This window comes from Chrysemys picta, chromosome 16 (assembly GCF_011386835.1).
Source record: "Chrysemys picta bellii isolate R12L10 chromosome 16, ASM1138683v2, whole genome shotgun sequence".
NCBI lineage: Eukaryota > Metazoa > Chordata > Testudines > Emydidae > Chrysemys > Chrysemys picta.
Window position 1 is genome coordinate 16,167,874 of NC_088806.1, and position 13,079 is coordinate 16,180,952.

Genomic DNA, 13,079 nt, shown 5'->3' on the forward strand with positions numbered 1-13,079 from the left:
GCTGGAGCGTTTCGGGGGTGCAAGGAAGGCAGCAGGGATGCACCTAACATCCCCTATGGCATATGGGGATCGAGGGAGCAGGGATGTTTGGAGAAGGAGAGGCAGCAGGAGCTATCAGCCCTGCCTAAAAGTCCAGAAGAAAAATGCCTGTATTGATGGGGCAGGGCAGATCCCACGAAGTGTTAACTGCTCAGCCAGGCCAGTCACGGCTTCTCAGCTTGGAGAACCCTTTGTCAAACTGAAGAGCTTCAACAGATGCTAGAGAGCCATAAGCTCCAATCTCTGGAACGTCTCACCCCAAGAAACCTCCGCCTCTACTCCCTGATTGAGACAAGGTCGATGGCAAAAACTCTCTCATCAATTTCTAACCACAAAGTCTAAGGGGCCGTTCTCTTTCCTGAGGACAGCCCGGGGCTTTGAGACAGATATGGCAATTTCCTGCAATATCCTTGAAAAAAATCTTACTGAATTAAGTTTAAGTATCTGTGGAGTCCACAGTATGAAATGCAAACAATACAGAACTGCTATTAGCAATTATCCCCAGTAGCCAGAGATGGGACACTAGATGGGGTAATTACAGAGAATTCTTTCCCAGGTGTCTGGAGGGAGTGTGTGTGTGTGTGTGTGGTGGTGGTGGTGGGGTGTCTCGCCCACATGCTCTGGGTCTAACTGATCACCATATTTGGGATTGGAAGGAATTTCCCCCCAGGTAACACTGGCAAAGACCCTGAAGGTTTTGGCCTCCTTTGCAGCGTGGGGCACAGGTCACTTGCTGGTTTGAACTAGAGTAAATGGTGGATTCTTTGTAATGTGTAAGTCTTTAAATCAAGATTTGAGGATGTCAGTATCTCAGCAAGAAGTGATGGGTCTATTACAGGAGTGGGTGGGTGAGGTTCTGTGTCCTGCGATGCACAGGTCAGACTAGATGATCATGATGGTCCCTTCTGGCCTTAAAGTCTATGAGTCTACACAATATTGTGGGCTAGGACTTTATGTAACACCTCTCTGGGGGGAAAAGGATATGAACCCAGGAAGTGTTATGGCAATCATGCTGTTTGTAAGCTTTTGCATTTAAAGCACAGACTCTGGCCTGTTTAGGCAGTCTGGCTTGCTGTGGATATCACAGTGTAGGCAGAGATCTGTGCAGACTGAAAAAAACTTCAGTCAGGAGGGAGACACACATAGGTCTCTATCCAAGAGAGGTGACTGTTGAGGAGCTGGGAGACTAGAGGGGGTGCCCTTCAGGGACCATGGAGAGGGAATACAAGTGCAGTTGCCCTGACCCGTGATGGGCTTCAATCCCATTGGAACAAGAACCAAGAGGTGACCACCTTTACTAGGGAGTAGCCTCACTATTCACATGGCAAGCACAGCTCTCAATTGCATTGCAGCTGAACTAGTCTTGGAGAGGGAAGACAATCCCATCAAAATACACCTTAGCTTAGCAGTAAGTGCGTTGAGCTGGGAATCAAGAAAAGACGAGTTTAAATCTCATCTCTTCCACTCCCTGTTGCTTATACGCCTGTGCACTTCACAGCCCTTAATACTGAGGAGGCTAGTATTAGCCACCCCATTTTACAATTAAAGGAACAGAAGTTGCACAAAATCACTTGTAGCAGAGCTAGGGACAGAACTGAGATCTCTGATATGGCAGACCTCATCTCAGCCACCCTGCTGCTCAGAAACAACCTGCCCAGTCTGATGTACTTGATGATGCTGTCTGTAACTACGAGACCATTCTTCCATCCCAGAGCCAGGAATATAATTCCTAACGTCTAATCATTAGAAATGAGGCAATCCCAATTCCCAACATTTTACTGCTGTCTAGCAAATAGTTGCGTCACTTGCTGGCCAAATGAAAGTCACTTTCCTCTCTAGCAGAAGGTCCATACAGAGGATAACAGTTAGTCATGTATCAGCTGGAGATCTGAAGGCCTAGGGTCCAAATGTTGCTGATAACATGTGAGGTGAACCTTTGTTACACATGACAGAATTCCTAATTTTCCAGTTTTCTTTTTTAAAAAAATGTGAAAAGAATTCTCACGGTGTGAGACAATGTGCTCAAAAGCAAGAAAAAAAAGTCAATTAAATTGTAATGCACAAAAATATGTTCCTCACTATGGCCACATGTCACACATCAATGGCTTGTGTCACACCCAGGCAGGTTTGAAAGGTGAGACGTTTGATAGCTTTAGGGTATGTCTGCACTGCAGTTGGGAGGTGCAATTCTCAGCTCAGCCAGACTTACACATATTAGATCTCTTGAGCCAGTAAGCTAAAAATAGTAGGGTGGCAGCGATGTGGACTAGCCACCTGAATACGTACCTAGGATCTTGAATGGAGCTGTATTCAGGTGGCTAATCTGAGCTGCCACCTGGGCCCCCACAGCCACACTTATGTTTTTAGCACTGTAGCTCGGGCAGAGCTAATGTGTGTGTGTGTGTGTCTACCCTAGCTGGGAATTACACCTCAAAACTGCAGTGCAGATATAGCCTTAGTGAGATGGTAGCATCCTCCCTGAAGAGGATTTATGGCTTCAGTCCAGTTAACAATAGCCAACAATGGCCATCTTTACTAGGGGAATCCCTCCCCACTGAGAGTAGATTAGTATCTTTCTTTACTGAGGGCATGAACAACTTCAATCCCATTGTAAGTAATGGGAAACGGGGTCATTTTGAGTAAGGAAAATAGCGACTATACTGGGAATTCTAGGAAAAACAAATCAACTTTGCTTAATTACCACCTGAATTCTTCAAATCTATGTTTGAAGGTAGATGGCAATGAGTTTTAAGAATATGGGGAGTTTGAACGACAACAAGTCAGCCATTTCCTAGCAGAACAGGTCCAAAAAAAGCGAGACACTGAATTCTAAGGTCCCATTTTTAAATTAATTTTAGCAAACTAAATCGAGATTTACTTGAAAATCCTGAAAACAAATAATCTTTACTCACCGATGTGAGGTCAGTTTGGAGAAGAGACATTCTTCACAGAAAAAAGGCTAAAATCTTTGAAAAACGCAACCTAACCTTAATACAGGAGGCACTACTGGACCTCAAATTCTATAAAGGAATCTCCTTTCTCCTGCTGGTACGTGCCCAGAGTGTGAGGCTGGCCAAACCTCTACCAAATGCCTCAAGAGCCTCAAATGTGCAAGACTGAATGCTGTGACCCCCAACGCACTTGCTCTGGTTTTATAAATGGTCTCAGGGGATTTCAGAAGATGGCAGAAAATTCATAATACAGAACAGACAGTAAGAATGTGAATGGTAGCTGACAAACTAGCCTTTTTATGCTGAATTTAGAATGGTCTATCGCATGTAACTGAAGGAAAGAGACGTGCATCTGAGACCAAAGGTCAACCCTCCCCATTAACCCCAGACCCAATAAAACCCAGCAAGGGTTAGTTAATGATTTGAGCAACAGCAACTCCAGGGGTCTAATACTGGCTTTATTCAATCCTATCTAGGTTCTTATACTTTGTTCATCAGCTGATCACCTTTGAGACTCATCTGTCAAACACATATTCACACGGACTTCCTTTGTGTCCTTGGCTAAATCACAACCAGAGTTGGCTGAAATTGGAAAGTTTGGGGTTTTCGATTGTTTTCATCCAAATTCAGAACAAAAACAAATTTACTAAAATTTTCTGGCAAACCAGAGACGCCCAAAATGTTCATTTCAGAAACAGTGAAATTCAGTGCTCCTGAGACAAAATGTGAAACTGACACCCGGGTAGCTGTGAAACTGACAAGAACATGAATTTCAATAAGTTGTTCCACTGCAGGGAGCCTGCCAGTCACAGAGACCTGGCTCCAGCCATTTGTCAATTTCACTCATGAAATTGACAATAACCTTCCAGCAAGCTGAGCCCAGCAGTTCTGCCTCCTCACCAACCCTGAAGCTCCGGGAGCCAGAAAGGCACTGCTCGTCCCCCAGAGTTAAAGGTGCCCTGGGACTTTGTCTCTCTGTGCACAAGAAATAGGGAGAGGCGGTGTGCTTGCTGATCTGCTTTTCCACACCCTGGAGCTAAGGGAAGGCGAGGAGGAGGCAGAGCGGCAGGGCACACTGCTGTTTCAATGGAAGTTTAGCTAAATATGTAGCAGGTTTGGTGAAACATTTCACTCAAAGTGACATTTACTGATGAATCTAAGTTGTGTTGGAAAATTTTCGGCAGCTATAGTCACCACCTCTTAGCTTCTGCTTCCCATGTGTAAAACGGGATCATCTGCATTTACACTCATAACAGTGCTACTAGATTGTGGTTTGTAAGGCTCATTGAAGAGGATGCCAAGAATTAGAGGTGTAACTAACTTACCTGTTATTGTTCCGACAGTTCCGGCAATTGATGCACTCCGAGGGGTCGGTCTGAGGCACTGCTGTGTACATTCCACCACCCTGGAGGAAGAAGGGGAAAAAAACCAACCCAAAAATCAATTGCAACCCAGGCATACAAGATGTAGTCTATGATAAATGGGCACAATGTACGTTAACCCCCAGGACCCCTCATTTAATTATGACTCTTAATCACCTTATCAATCTTCAGATCTGTGTTTTGTTATGTGGCATGGGAATACTGAGCTTCTATTATACAAAGTCTAGTTGAGTTTTCTGCCAGCATTTGTGTCAGAGAAAAGTAAATAACTGTAGCTTAGACAAGCATGTAGTAATTTCCCTGGCTTATTTTCAGTCTAATATGTCCAGGTTTAATTTAATAAACACACTGTAAATATGTTTATTTTTAACGCTGATGACAGACATGAAAGCAAATTCCTATTCATTATAGAACTGTGCCCCGTTTGGAGTGACAGGGTGTTAAATATTCAGGGCTGATGTCACAGCATAAACCCATCCCACTTTCCTGTAATTACTCCGATTAGATCAGTTTACTTCACTAAACAGACTTTTGAAACATTTTATATTTTTACAGATGGGGTAATTCCTTCGCCAGCAATGACTCTGGGGTGCGAGGGATTTTGTGTTGTTGGTTTTGGCTGAACAGGCCCATTGCAAGTAAGTAAAATGGCCAGATTAACACATACCTCATTGTTAAATACTAGGCGGACACTGATGTGAGTCATTTGAAAATGGTACTGTACTGTTGTGTTACAATTCTGCATTTTCTTAAGGGGAGCGAGTTTGGGAAAACTAATTCAACCTCTGAGTTTGAGTTAGATTGGATAACTGCTTCTTCTCCGGTATTTATTTTCATACGCCTCTGCACCAGGTCTCGTCCTACATTTTGCAGACCTGTGCACTCATACGTGTGGGACCTGTGGGGCCACTCACAGCATGTCTCTCCCCCAGGTCTCTTTACTTCATCTTCCCAAACACTGGAGCATTAAGAGGGATGCCAGTAAGAGTGGGGATATAAAGTTCCTTTGCTCTGTATTGTGATCATGCAAGTCTCACTTGTTCTGTGCAGGAGTGGAGTCAGCTGCTGACATCCTTGCTCAACAACCTTCCATGGCATTCCAAATGGGGAGATGAAAAGAAAGGCAGGTATTTACAAGGGACAGTCCTCTAGAAACAGTACGTCCTGTGGAGATCTCATGGGCCTGCTCCACACAGAACAGCGCAGGGATCTAAAGATCAGCTCCACATATGTGCACCTGGAACACAGAGTCCTATGTGGTAGTACACCATGTACATAAGCTTAGGGCAAGGCTTGCTCTGTGATTTCCACTTCTTACCCTGGAAGGAGGAACCCCAAAAATACCAGCCACAGAGTTCATAAGAAAGCCTGTCCGTAGAGTATCTACAGTCTGTGCAGCCCCCAGATATCTGGAGAAACATCTGTGTGCTTATCTAAACCAAAATACCAAAGTTTTTGAGGGTCCTCATTGTTAATGTTGGTTAGATAGCTTTACAACGCAAGAAATCTTTATGCCATGGTTGTTCTTTTAGGCAAAGGAAAAACTGCACCTTTGGTACTTAACCGTGGCGCGAAAAGGAAACCATGTGATGAGATGACTAGTCTACATTCCAACCTGGAGTTATCTGAAGTGGCAACTACTGTGTAAGTGGCAATTTGCTGTTGAATAAAATGAAGTACTTGTGTTCAATTACTAAAGCAAACAATCGTGCCATTTTTTCCCTTTGGAAACAGCATTCATTACATAGACTTTTTGAACTTTTCCTTCAGTTTTCCTGGGCAACATTCACAGTTTTGAGTAGGACCAGTGATAAAAGTGGAGTAAGTTTGAATGTAACCCATCTGTTTCCATAGACAATAATGAAATCATTATCCTCTCTTGGAAATGGGACACGTTTCAGAAAATTAAATATTTTTCCACAGCGCACACAGGCTGGATCACAGATTGAGACCAGTTTTTGTTACTTCAAGAAATTAGTCTCAAAAGTTGCAAATAAGGGACTCAGTAAGGCAGACTTAGTTATTATGTTGTTGTATTTCAAGACCGGGGGGACATTTTCTTTTATGAGACTCCAGCTATGTACATGCTGTGGTAAAATGAATAGCACAGCTTACAAATCACAGATCTGAAACAGGTGTGTGTGTGTGGGGGGAACAGTCAATTCGTGAAGCTGCAAAATCAGCAACCATCATTAAGTCTATTTGATAGAAAGAGAGAAAGACCATATATACAGTACAGTATCTCAATCCAGCATTGCATGAGTCTCAAAACTCTCAGACTAAAAACCGGGGTAAGAGGAGACTCCCCATAATAAATAGAGTTATCGGTGCCTCTAATCCTAATCGCCACAGGAAAGCCCTGAAGATGAAAATATGAGAAACACCAAGCCCAGCTACTTCCACTGGCACAAAGATAGGGTAACTGGTCGTTATTAGCTCCAGCACAACGACTTGAGTATTTCCACAACTGACTTGACTAGCTGGAGCTTCCTTTTACACCTTGAATAAAATTCCAAGGTCAAGATCAGGACCCTTCCAACATACATGCGTCAAAGCACTCTTACATTCACTAAATGGTGGGGATGTTCATAATCCATGTGTGTCCTGGATAGAGAGTTGGTGTGTCCCAGGTAAAGGCCAGTCCCTCCATTCAAGCCACCATTCATGATCCCATTAACTCCATTGGGAACCTTGTGATGGAGGTGTGGACAGCCGTTACTGAGACTACCATTGCTGATGAAGTTTCCATGTATGCTGCCGTTGATGCGGCTTGTGCCTGGTAAAGTAGCGTATTCGACCATTTGCCCATTGATATCTGCACCTTGGTAGAGGTAACCAGGAGGGTCATACTCTGCAAAGGGAGACCCACAGGGAAAAAATTAGCAAAATTATGCTAACAAAGTGTTCTAGGTATTCAATGCATGATTAAAGAATATTTTATTTTTCATCATACTTCTAAAACCAAAGTCAGATGAGCGTTTCAGACACCCAGTGTGACTCATCTACCCCTTTTCAGGGTTTTTATAGTAGCCATAAATTGTAACATCTAAGTGTTTAATATGCAAATGTTTTCCATCTCTACAATAGCTATGTCCACATACTAATCCTCTCGGTCTGGAAAGAATTTAGCAGAAGATGTTGCTCAGTAAAAATAGGATTTTAAAACAGGACCATTTGCATGATCAACAGGCTTTAAAACTCTATGGCAGAGACAATTTAGCTTATTCTGGTCCTGCTCAGTTTCAAAGGAAGTTTTGCATAATTTGGGTTTGCTGGTGGGGAGCATGGATCATATTTAAACAACCACAGACTGTGCAAATAAAGCTAATTAAAGTACCAGAAACAGAGGGAGCTATTTAAAATGTCATGTAAGACTCCGATTGCTCCGAGTATTTGCTGGGACTAGAAGCGGATAGCTTTTGTACGCTGCTATAAACTAAGTATTCCATAGTACTTCACAGTGTGTTTCTAGTCAGAAACTGGCAGGTTTCTGCTTATTAACAGCTGCTCCACAGCCTGTTGCCAGCACTACAATGAGCCTCAAAAAAAGTGCCACAGGATCTTTCACTTGATCTGGAAAAATTAGAGAGAGGCAAAAAGAATGTTGGCTTTACACTGCTATCTAGAAAAACACTTACGCACATGCTTAAGTCTAAGCATGGGAGTACTGCCATTGAAGTCAAAGGGACTATTAATCTGCTGAAAGTTAAGCACGTGGCCATAGTAACAACACAAGTGAAGAGTTTCTATCACTAACCAAATACCAGTTTGATCATAACAGAGGATGCCCGGTTCCCATTTGGAGTATTCAATATAAAAGCTATAAATTTATTGTCTAATTTTCATTACCCTCATTTTTTTTTCATATTAAACTAGGGCTGGCAGGAGAGGAAACCAAAAATAACTTACTCTGCATGGCGTTTTGCTGCCGATTCTTCCACAGACACATGGCAATGAAAACTATCAGAATAAGGACCATCACTCCAAGGACACAGCCCACAATCAGATATAGCATGTCGCTGCTCCGAACAGGGCCATTTGATGGGCCAGCATTGCCTCCACCGGCACGATCAGGAGAATTAGGTGGTGTACTCAGATCCTTCACTGGATATTCCGATGCTCCAGGTGTGCGTTTCACTGGTTGAAATACAGGAGACAAACATGGTCTTGTGAACCCAACTTGGAATGAAGTCTGCAGAAAGGTTATTCTACACGTGTTTATTTATCTGTTATTCAACTATACAGTTATGAAGTGGAAATAGCTACCATTAAATTTAGTATCCCAATGATTTGTAGATAGAAAATTTTCAGCTCAAGATTTTTACATTAGCTGATGAGGTCAACTAACATTGGATGGTAACTATTTGTTTTAGAAAATACCTATTATCTACCTACCTATAATCCCATGCATCTACGCCAAGTTATACTTCAACAAGTAATTGAACGTAAGCATTGCTAGAAATTGCACTAGCTTCCAACCTGAAAGAATACAAATCTTTCCACTTCTGAGGTCAGGAAAAACCACAATATGCATTTCTGTCAACTAACCATTGCCAGATGCCCTACTTCTATCTGACGGGAACCCTGCTAACCTTTACTGATTTCAAAACTGCATTCTTCAGGAAATTAACAACCAGGTAGAAGCCTTACAAAATTCAAGACGACGTCAATATGACACCTGCACTAAAGTGAAAGGCACCATTTCAGCAGCTAAGTAAATACATACTGAATTGTAGCCACTCTGTGTTCCCCAAAAACAATGTAAAGAATTAGTTATTGGTAATTCATTTTGCAGGACTAAATTTTTCCATCAGTGAATATTACAACCAAGATTTTAAATGAGGGTTTGTACTGAACATTTTTAATATTGTATTTATAGCATTAGAATTTGTTTTGCTAAAGGTTAGCTCATGCTTAGGGAATCTAATAGAGAACTGTAAGACCAAGTTAGTTTTTGAATGCTAATTACCTCTTTGAACAGAAATGACCAAACAAGCCCTATTCAGTGTCTAGAGTCTCATCAACACTCACCTTGATCTGCTAAAACATGTTCAATACAGACTGCCTGGTCTACATTAGCATTTTAAAATGTGTCTAGCTAACAGGATTTTTAAACATTTTTTTCCTCCTAGTCTGGACAGACCCTGTGTGAACAGGGTAATCACGCCTGCCATCTCATCACGGCTCTGCTGGGGCAGTGTCAACAGAGGCCCACGCTATGCTAGGATGAAATGAGTGGGGGCTGAATCCTCCTTCCTCTGGGCAGACTCCAGCTTGCCTGAAGACAGGAACAGGAAGGAATGAGGCCAGCTTGCTCAAAGAGAAGGGCCCAAAAGGCTGCTTGTGTGGGTGACCCCTTCCAGAGCCAAGCCAAGAAGGATCAAGGCTAGAGCATGGGGGCAGAGACAATGCTTGCTCCCATTTGGGGTTGTTGCTTAGGGCCCCAGATTGCCTTGATTTGGTCCTGAAAGAGGTCATGAGAACGACCATACTAGGTTAGACCAATGGTCCCTCTCGCTCGGTATCCTGTCTTCCAACAGTGGCCAATGCCAGGTGCCCCAGAGGGAACAAACTGAACAGCTAAACATCAAGTGATCCATCCTCTGTCGCCCATTCCCAGCTTCTAGCTAAAAGAGGCTAGGGATACTTCAGAGCATGGTTTTGCAAGCCCTAAAGGAAACGTCAGTATGAATGTTTGACAGCAGGTTGTCCCCCGGGTATAGTCTTAAAATCTTGAAGAATTACAGAGCTGTTGATAACTAAGCCAGACTCTGGGTAGGATATGTTCCACCAGATGTAGGTGGTCTGAGAGATTGCAGCTCTCAGCCCTGCCCTGTAAGGTATTAGGTATTGCACTGTAAGTTTGATGTGCACGCTTGTAGACTCCTCTCAGAGGTAGCGCATTTGAAGACGTACTGTACTTTTAGTGTCAGCATATTCCCTCTGCAACGTCACTTGATTTTAAAGATTCATTTGCTTAAGAAACCAAAGTGACTGTGATCGTTAATTTCTTTTGCAAATAACTACTCTGACATTTTCAGAGAACAGTATTCCTATCTTCTTGCCAGAGGCAGGTAGAATTGATGCGAGTGGCAGCCAACTTACTCATCATGAATTAAGAATTTGAACAAGTCCCGAAGAGACAGTGTAGGCAGAAGTATATTATCTCCAGTAACCAACTAAGCCACAGCAAGATGGTGTCTGCCTAAGGAAAGACCACCAACACCAGATGAACTGGAACTGTCAATAGATCCGATAGGTCTAAACATCTTTGCAAACTCTCTTTCCTGGAGACAAATGCATTGGTCTCTATACAGTCAGAAAACCTCAGCAATAGTAAATAAAAACAATCCTCCAAACATAATTATAGGAGATGGCATCAACTTTTTAAAATAAACGAGAGGGTCAGCGAGTAGAGGATCAAAGGGTAATTTTCTCATCAGGCTTTACATTAGACATTACCTCTCAGATAAACAAAAGTGCCTCCACTCACCTTTCGTCTCGCACATCATTACGTTGCTGTACTCACTTTCACCTCCCTCATTATAGCACTGCATTTTAATATCGTAAGATGTTTCTGGCTGCAGGTGGCTTATCAAGTGCCACTGTTTTGTACCTAGAAAGAAAAATGAAACGAGATTTGTTTTCTTGTTTGCTATGAGACACTTGTGAGAGTGTGTGGGAGAGAAAATGTCTGAGTCATGGTAGAAAATATAGCTTCATGCCCTTTTCACTGGGCAGAAGTATAATGCTGGGTTGTCACAGCTTTGCTTGGTGAGCACAGAAAGCATTATCTTTAAAATATTACATCTTGTACTTTTAAACAGAGCTGGTGGAACCTCTTCAGGCAATGTTTTTCCGTCGGAAATCTCAGAATTCTTCGGTTCTGTTCTGAATGAAATCCATTTAAAAATCATGGAATTTCCTATGAAACGGAACTTCTGGTTGACACACACAATTCTAATTTTAAAGACAAACTAAACTGGATTTCTTACACTTGGAATTACTCTTTCCATCCTGAAAGATTCTTAAGCACTTTACAAGCTACCATACATATGCACAGGAATCTCTTCATCCATCATTCACATGCACGCCTCTAGGGTGGAATGTGCCAGCTGTTTAACAACATACAATGTTCATGGCAAGTAGTGAGGCAGATTACTGTATCAAACTGAAACAGTAGAAGTTTAGGGAGACAGTGTAATTATTCTCACATTAGAATTTGGCCAGAGTACTGTGATATATCCTGACTCTTTCAAGAGTACCATGGGATCTTCAGTGACTATAAATGCGAGGTCCCAGTTAAAATTCAAGTCACCCAATATTTTCACAGGAAGGATTCAGCTGAAGTCGATGTTATGACCTCGCCTATCTCAGTTAGCAGAAGCCACAAATAATTTAACTTGTACTTTATGAAACATACTAGGGAACCCTTTCAGATAACAGGCCTGTCTTTCTCACTCTCCCAGCCTCTTGTGGCATGGACTCCAATCCAAGCAAGCTTTTCTAATAGAATGATTTTGTTAACTCTGGCTGCTAGCCAACCTTTCATTTAGACACCCTCCTGAAGTACAGAGCACTTCAGTATAAATCACTCTCCGTTTTTACTTTCACAGACTTGTGACAAATTTTAATAAACAGGGACCTTTTTTTGAGAGTTTAATTAACTGTTTGAGCACTTCTAATCCCTCTTGGAAAATACCACCTTGAACTGTTTCCACTGTTTCTAAGAAACTGTCATACCACCTACTGATTTAAGTATTAATTAAAAAAATAAAGCCCACTTGGCTGGAAGGGCTGTGCCATCAAGATTCCATTCTAACGCAACAGAATTAAAGCTGCAATACAATTCCCACTGAAGTGTCACTAAAAATACCCTAAAAAGGAGGGTGTTTTTCACTCTACGACATGAGGAAGGCTCTTTTAAACTGCTTTCTTTCAGGGCTCCAAGTGGGGAACTACTATGAAACACAGCTCTCAGTCCACACACACTCAAATGAATAGATGCCCCAAATAATAACTTTTATTTAAATATTGGTTGATGCTGGAATTGGCTTATTCCTAAAGCACATTTTTTCCAAGGCTTTTTACTTCTGTCTCCTCTCTCCCTCCACCCCCAAACATTCCTTTCAGTAATTACTATACCAGGTTTTAGGTTTCTGCTTCAAACCATTAGAGGAACTGGAATCAATACAAGCACTTTAACTGTGCTCTCCCTGCACCATTAGGAAGGGAAAACATTTGAACAACTGACATCAGACTACATTTAGGGTTAAAATTCAATCTCCAAGATTGAAGCAATAGGGAAAAATTCAGCCCATCTAAGCAGGAAAGGGCAGGTTTAATTTTGCTTTTGCTGAAAGGTACAACTACTGGAGAGCCATATGATGCAAACACACAAACATTTTTATAAAATTGCTTGTGGCAACTTTTATAGAGGAAAAACCTTCTGTAAGCTTTTGACTCTTGTCTCAGAAGACAAGACTTAGCAGGAAATGTTATGACGCTTAAGGCAACTCGTTAACTAACACAACCATCACAACAGCTTTTCCACTAGTAAAAGAGTCTTTGTAAGATAAAATCTTCTGTCAAAACACTGATTCAAGAGTAACAGAGGGAAGACTGTGAAGGCCAGAGGTAGCCATTTGTAATGTGTAAGGGTTAACCAAAAGGCCTGGCACCTAAGTTAAGGATCACATGCTTCTTT

The 13,079-nt window shown here is 42.1% G+C and overlaps 1 protein-coding gene across 7 annotated transcripts in view; it reads right to left on the reverse strand.

The window, feature by feature from the left end:
* CDON (cell adhesion associated, oncogene regulated) overlaps nt 1-13,079 on the reverse strand; it is a 93,120-nt gene that overhangs the window by 9,785 nt on the left and 70,256 nt on the right. For 4 of the 7 annotated variants that reach the window (XM_008171083.4, XM_042851976.2, XM_024107734.3 and 1 more), the window contains 4 exons: nt 10,866-10,988; nt 8,282-8,509; nt 6,937-7,223; nt 4,316-4,395 (listed from right to left, as the gene is read on the reverse strand). In XM_008171083.4, coding sequence (XP_008169305.2) covers nt 4,316-4,395; nt 6,937-7,223; nt 8,282-8,509; nt 10,866-10,988 — 718 coding nt within the window. The remainder of the gene's footprint in view (nt 1-4,315; nt 4,396-6,936; nt 7,224-8,281; nt 8,510-10,865; nt 10,989-13,079) is intronic. The other 3 variants (XR_010593256.1, XR_010593255.1, XM_042851978.2) reach the window with 1 other exon arrangement.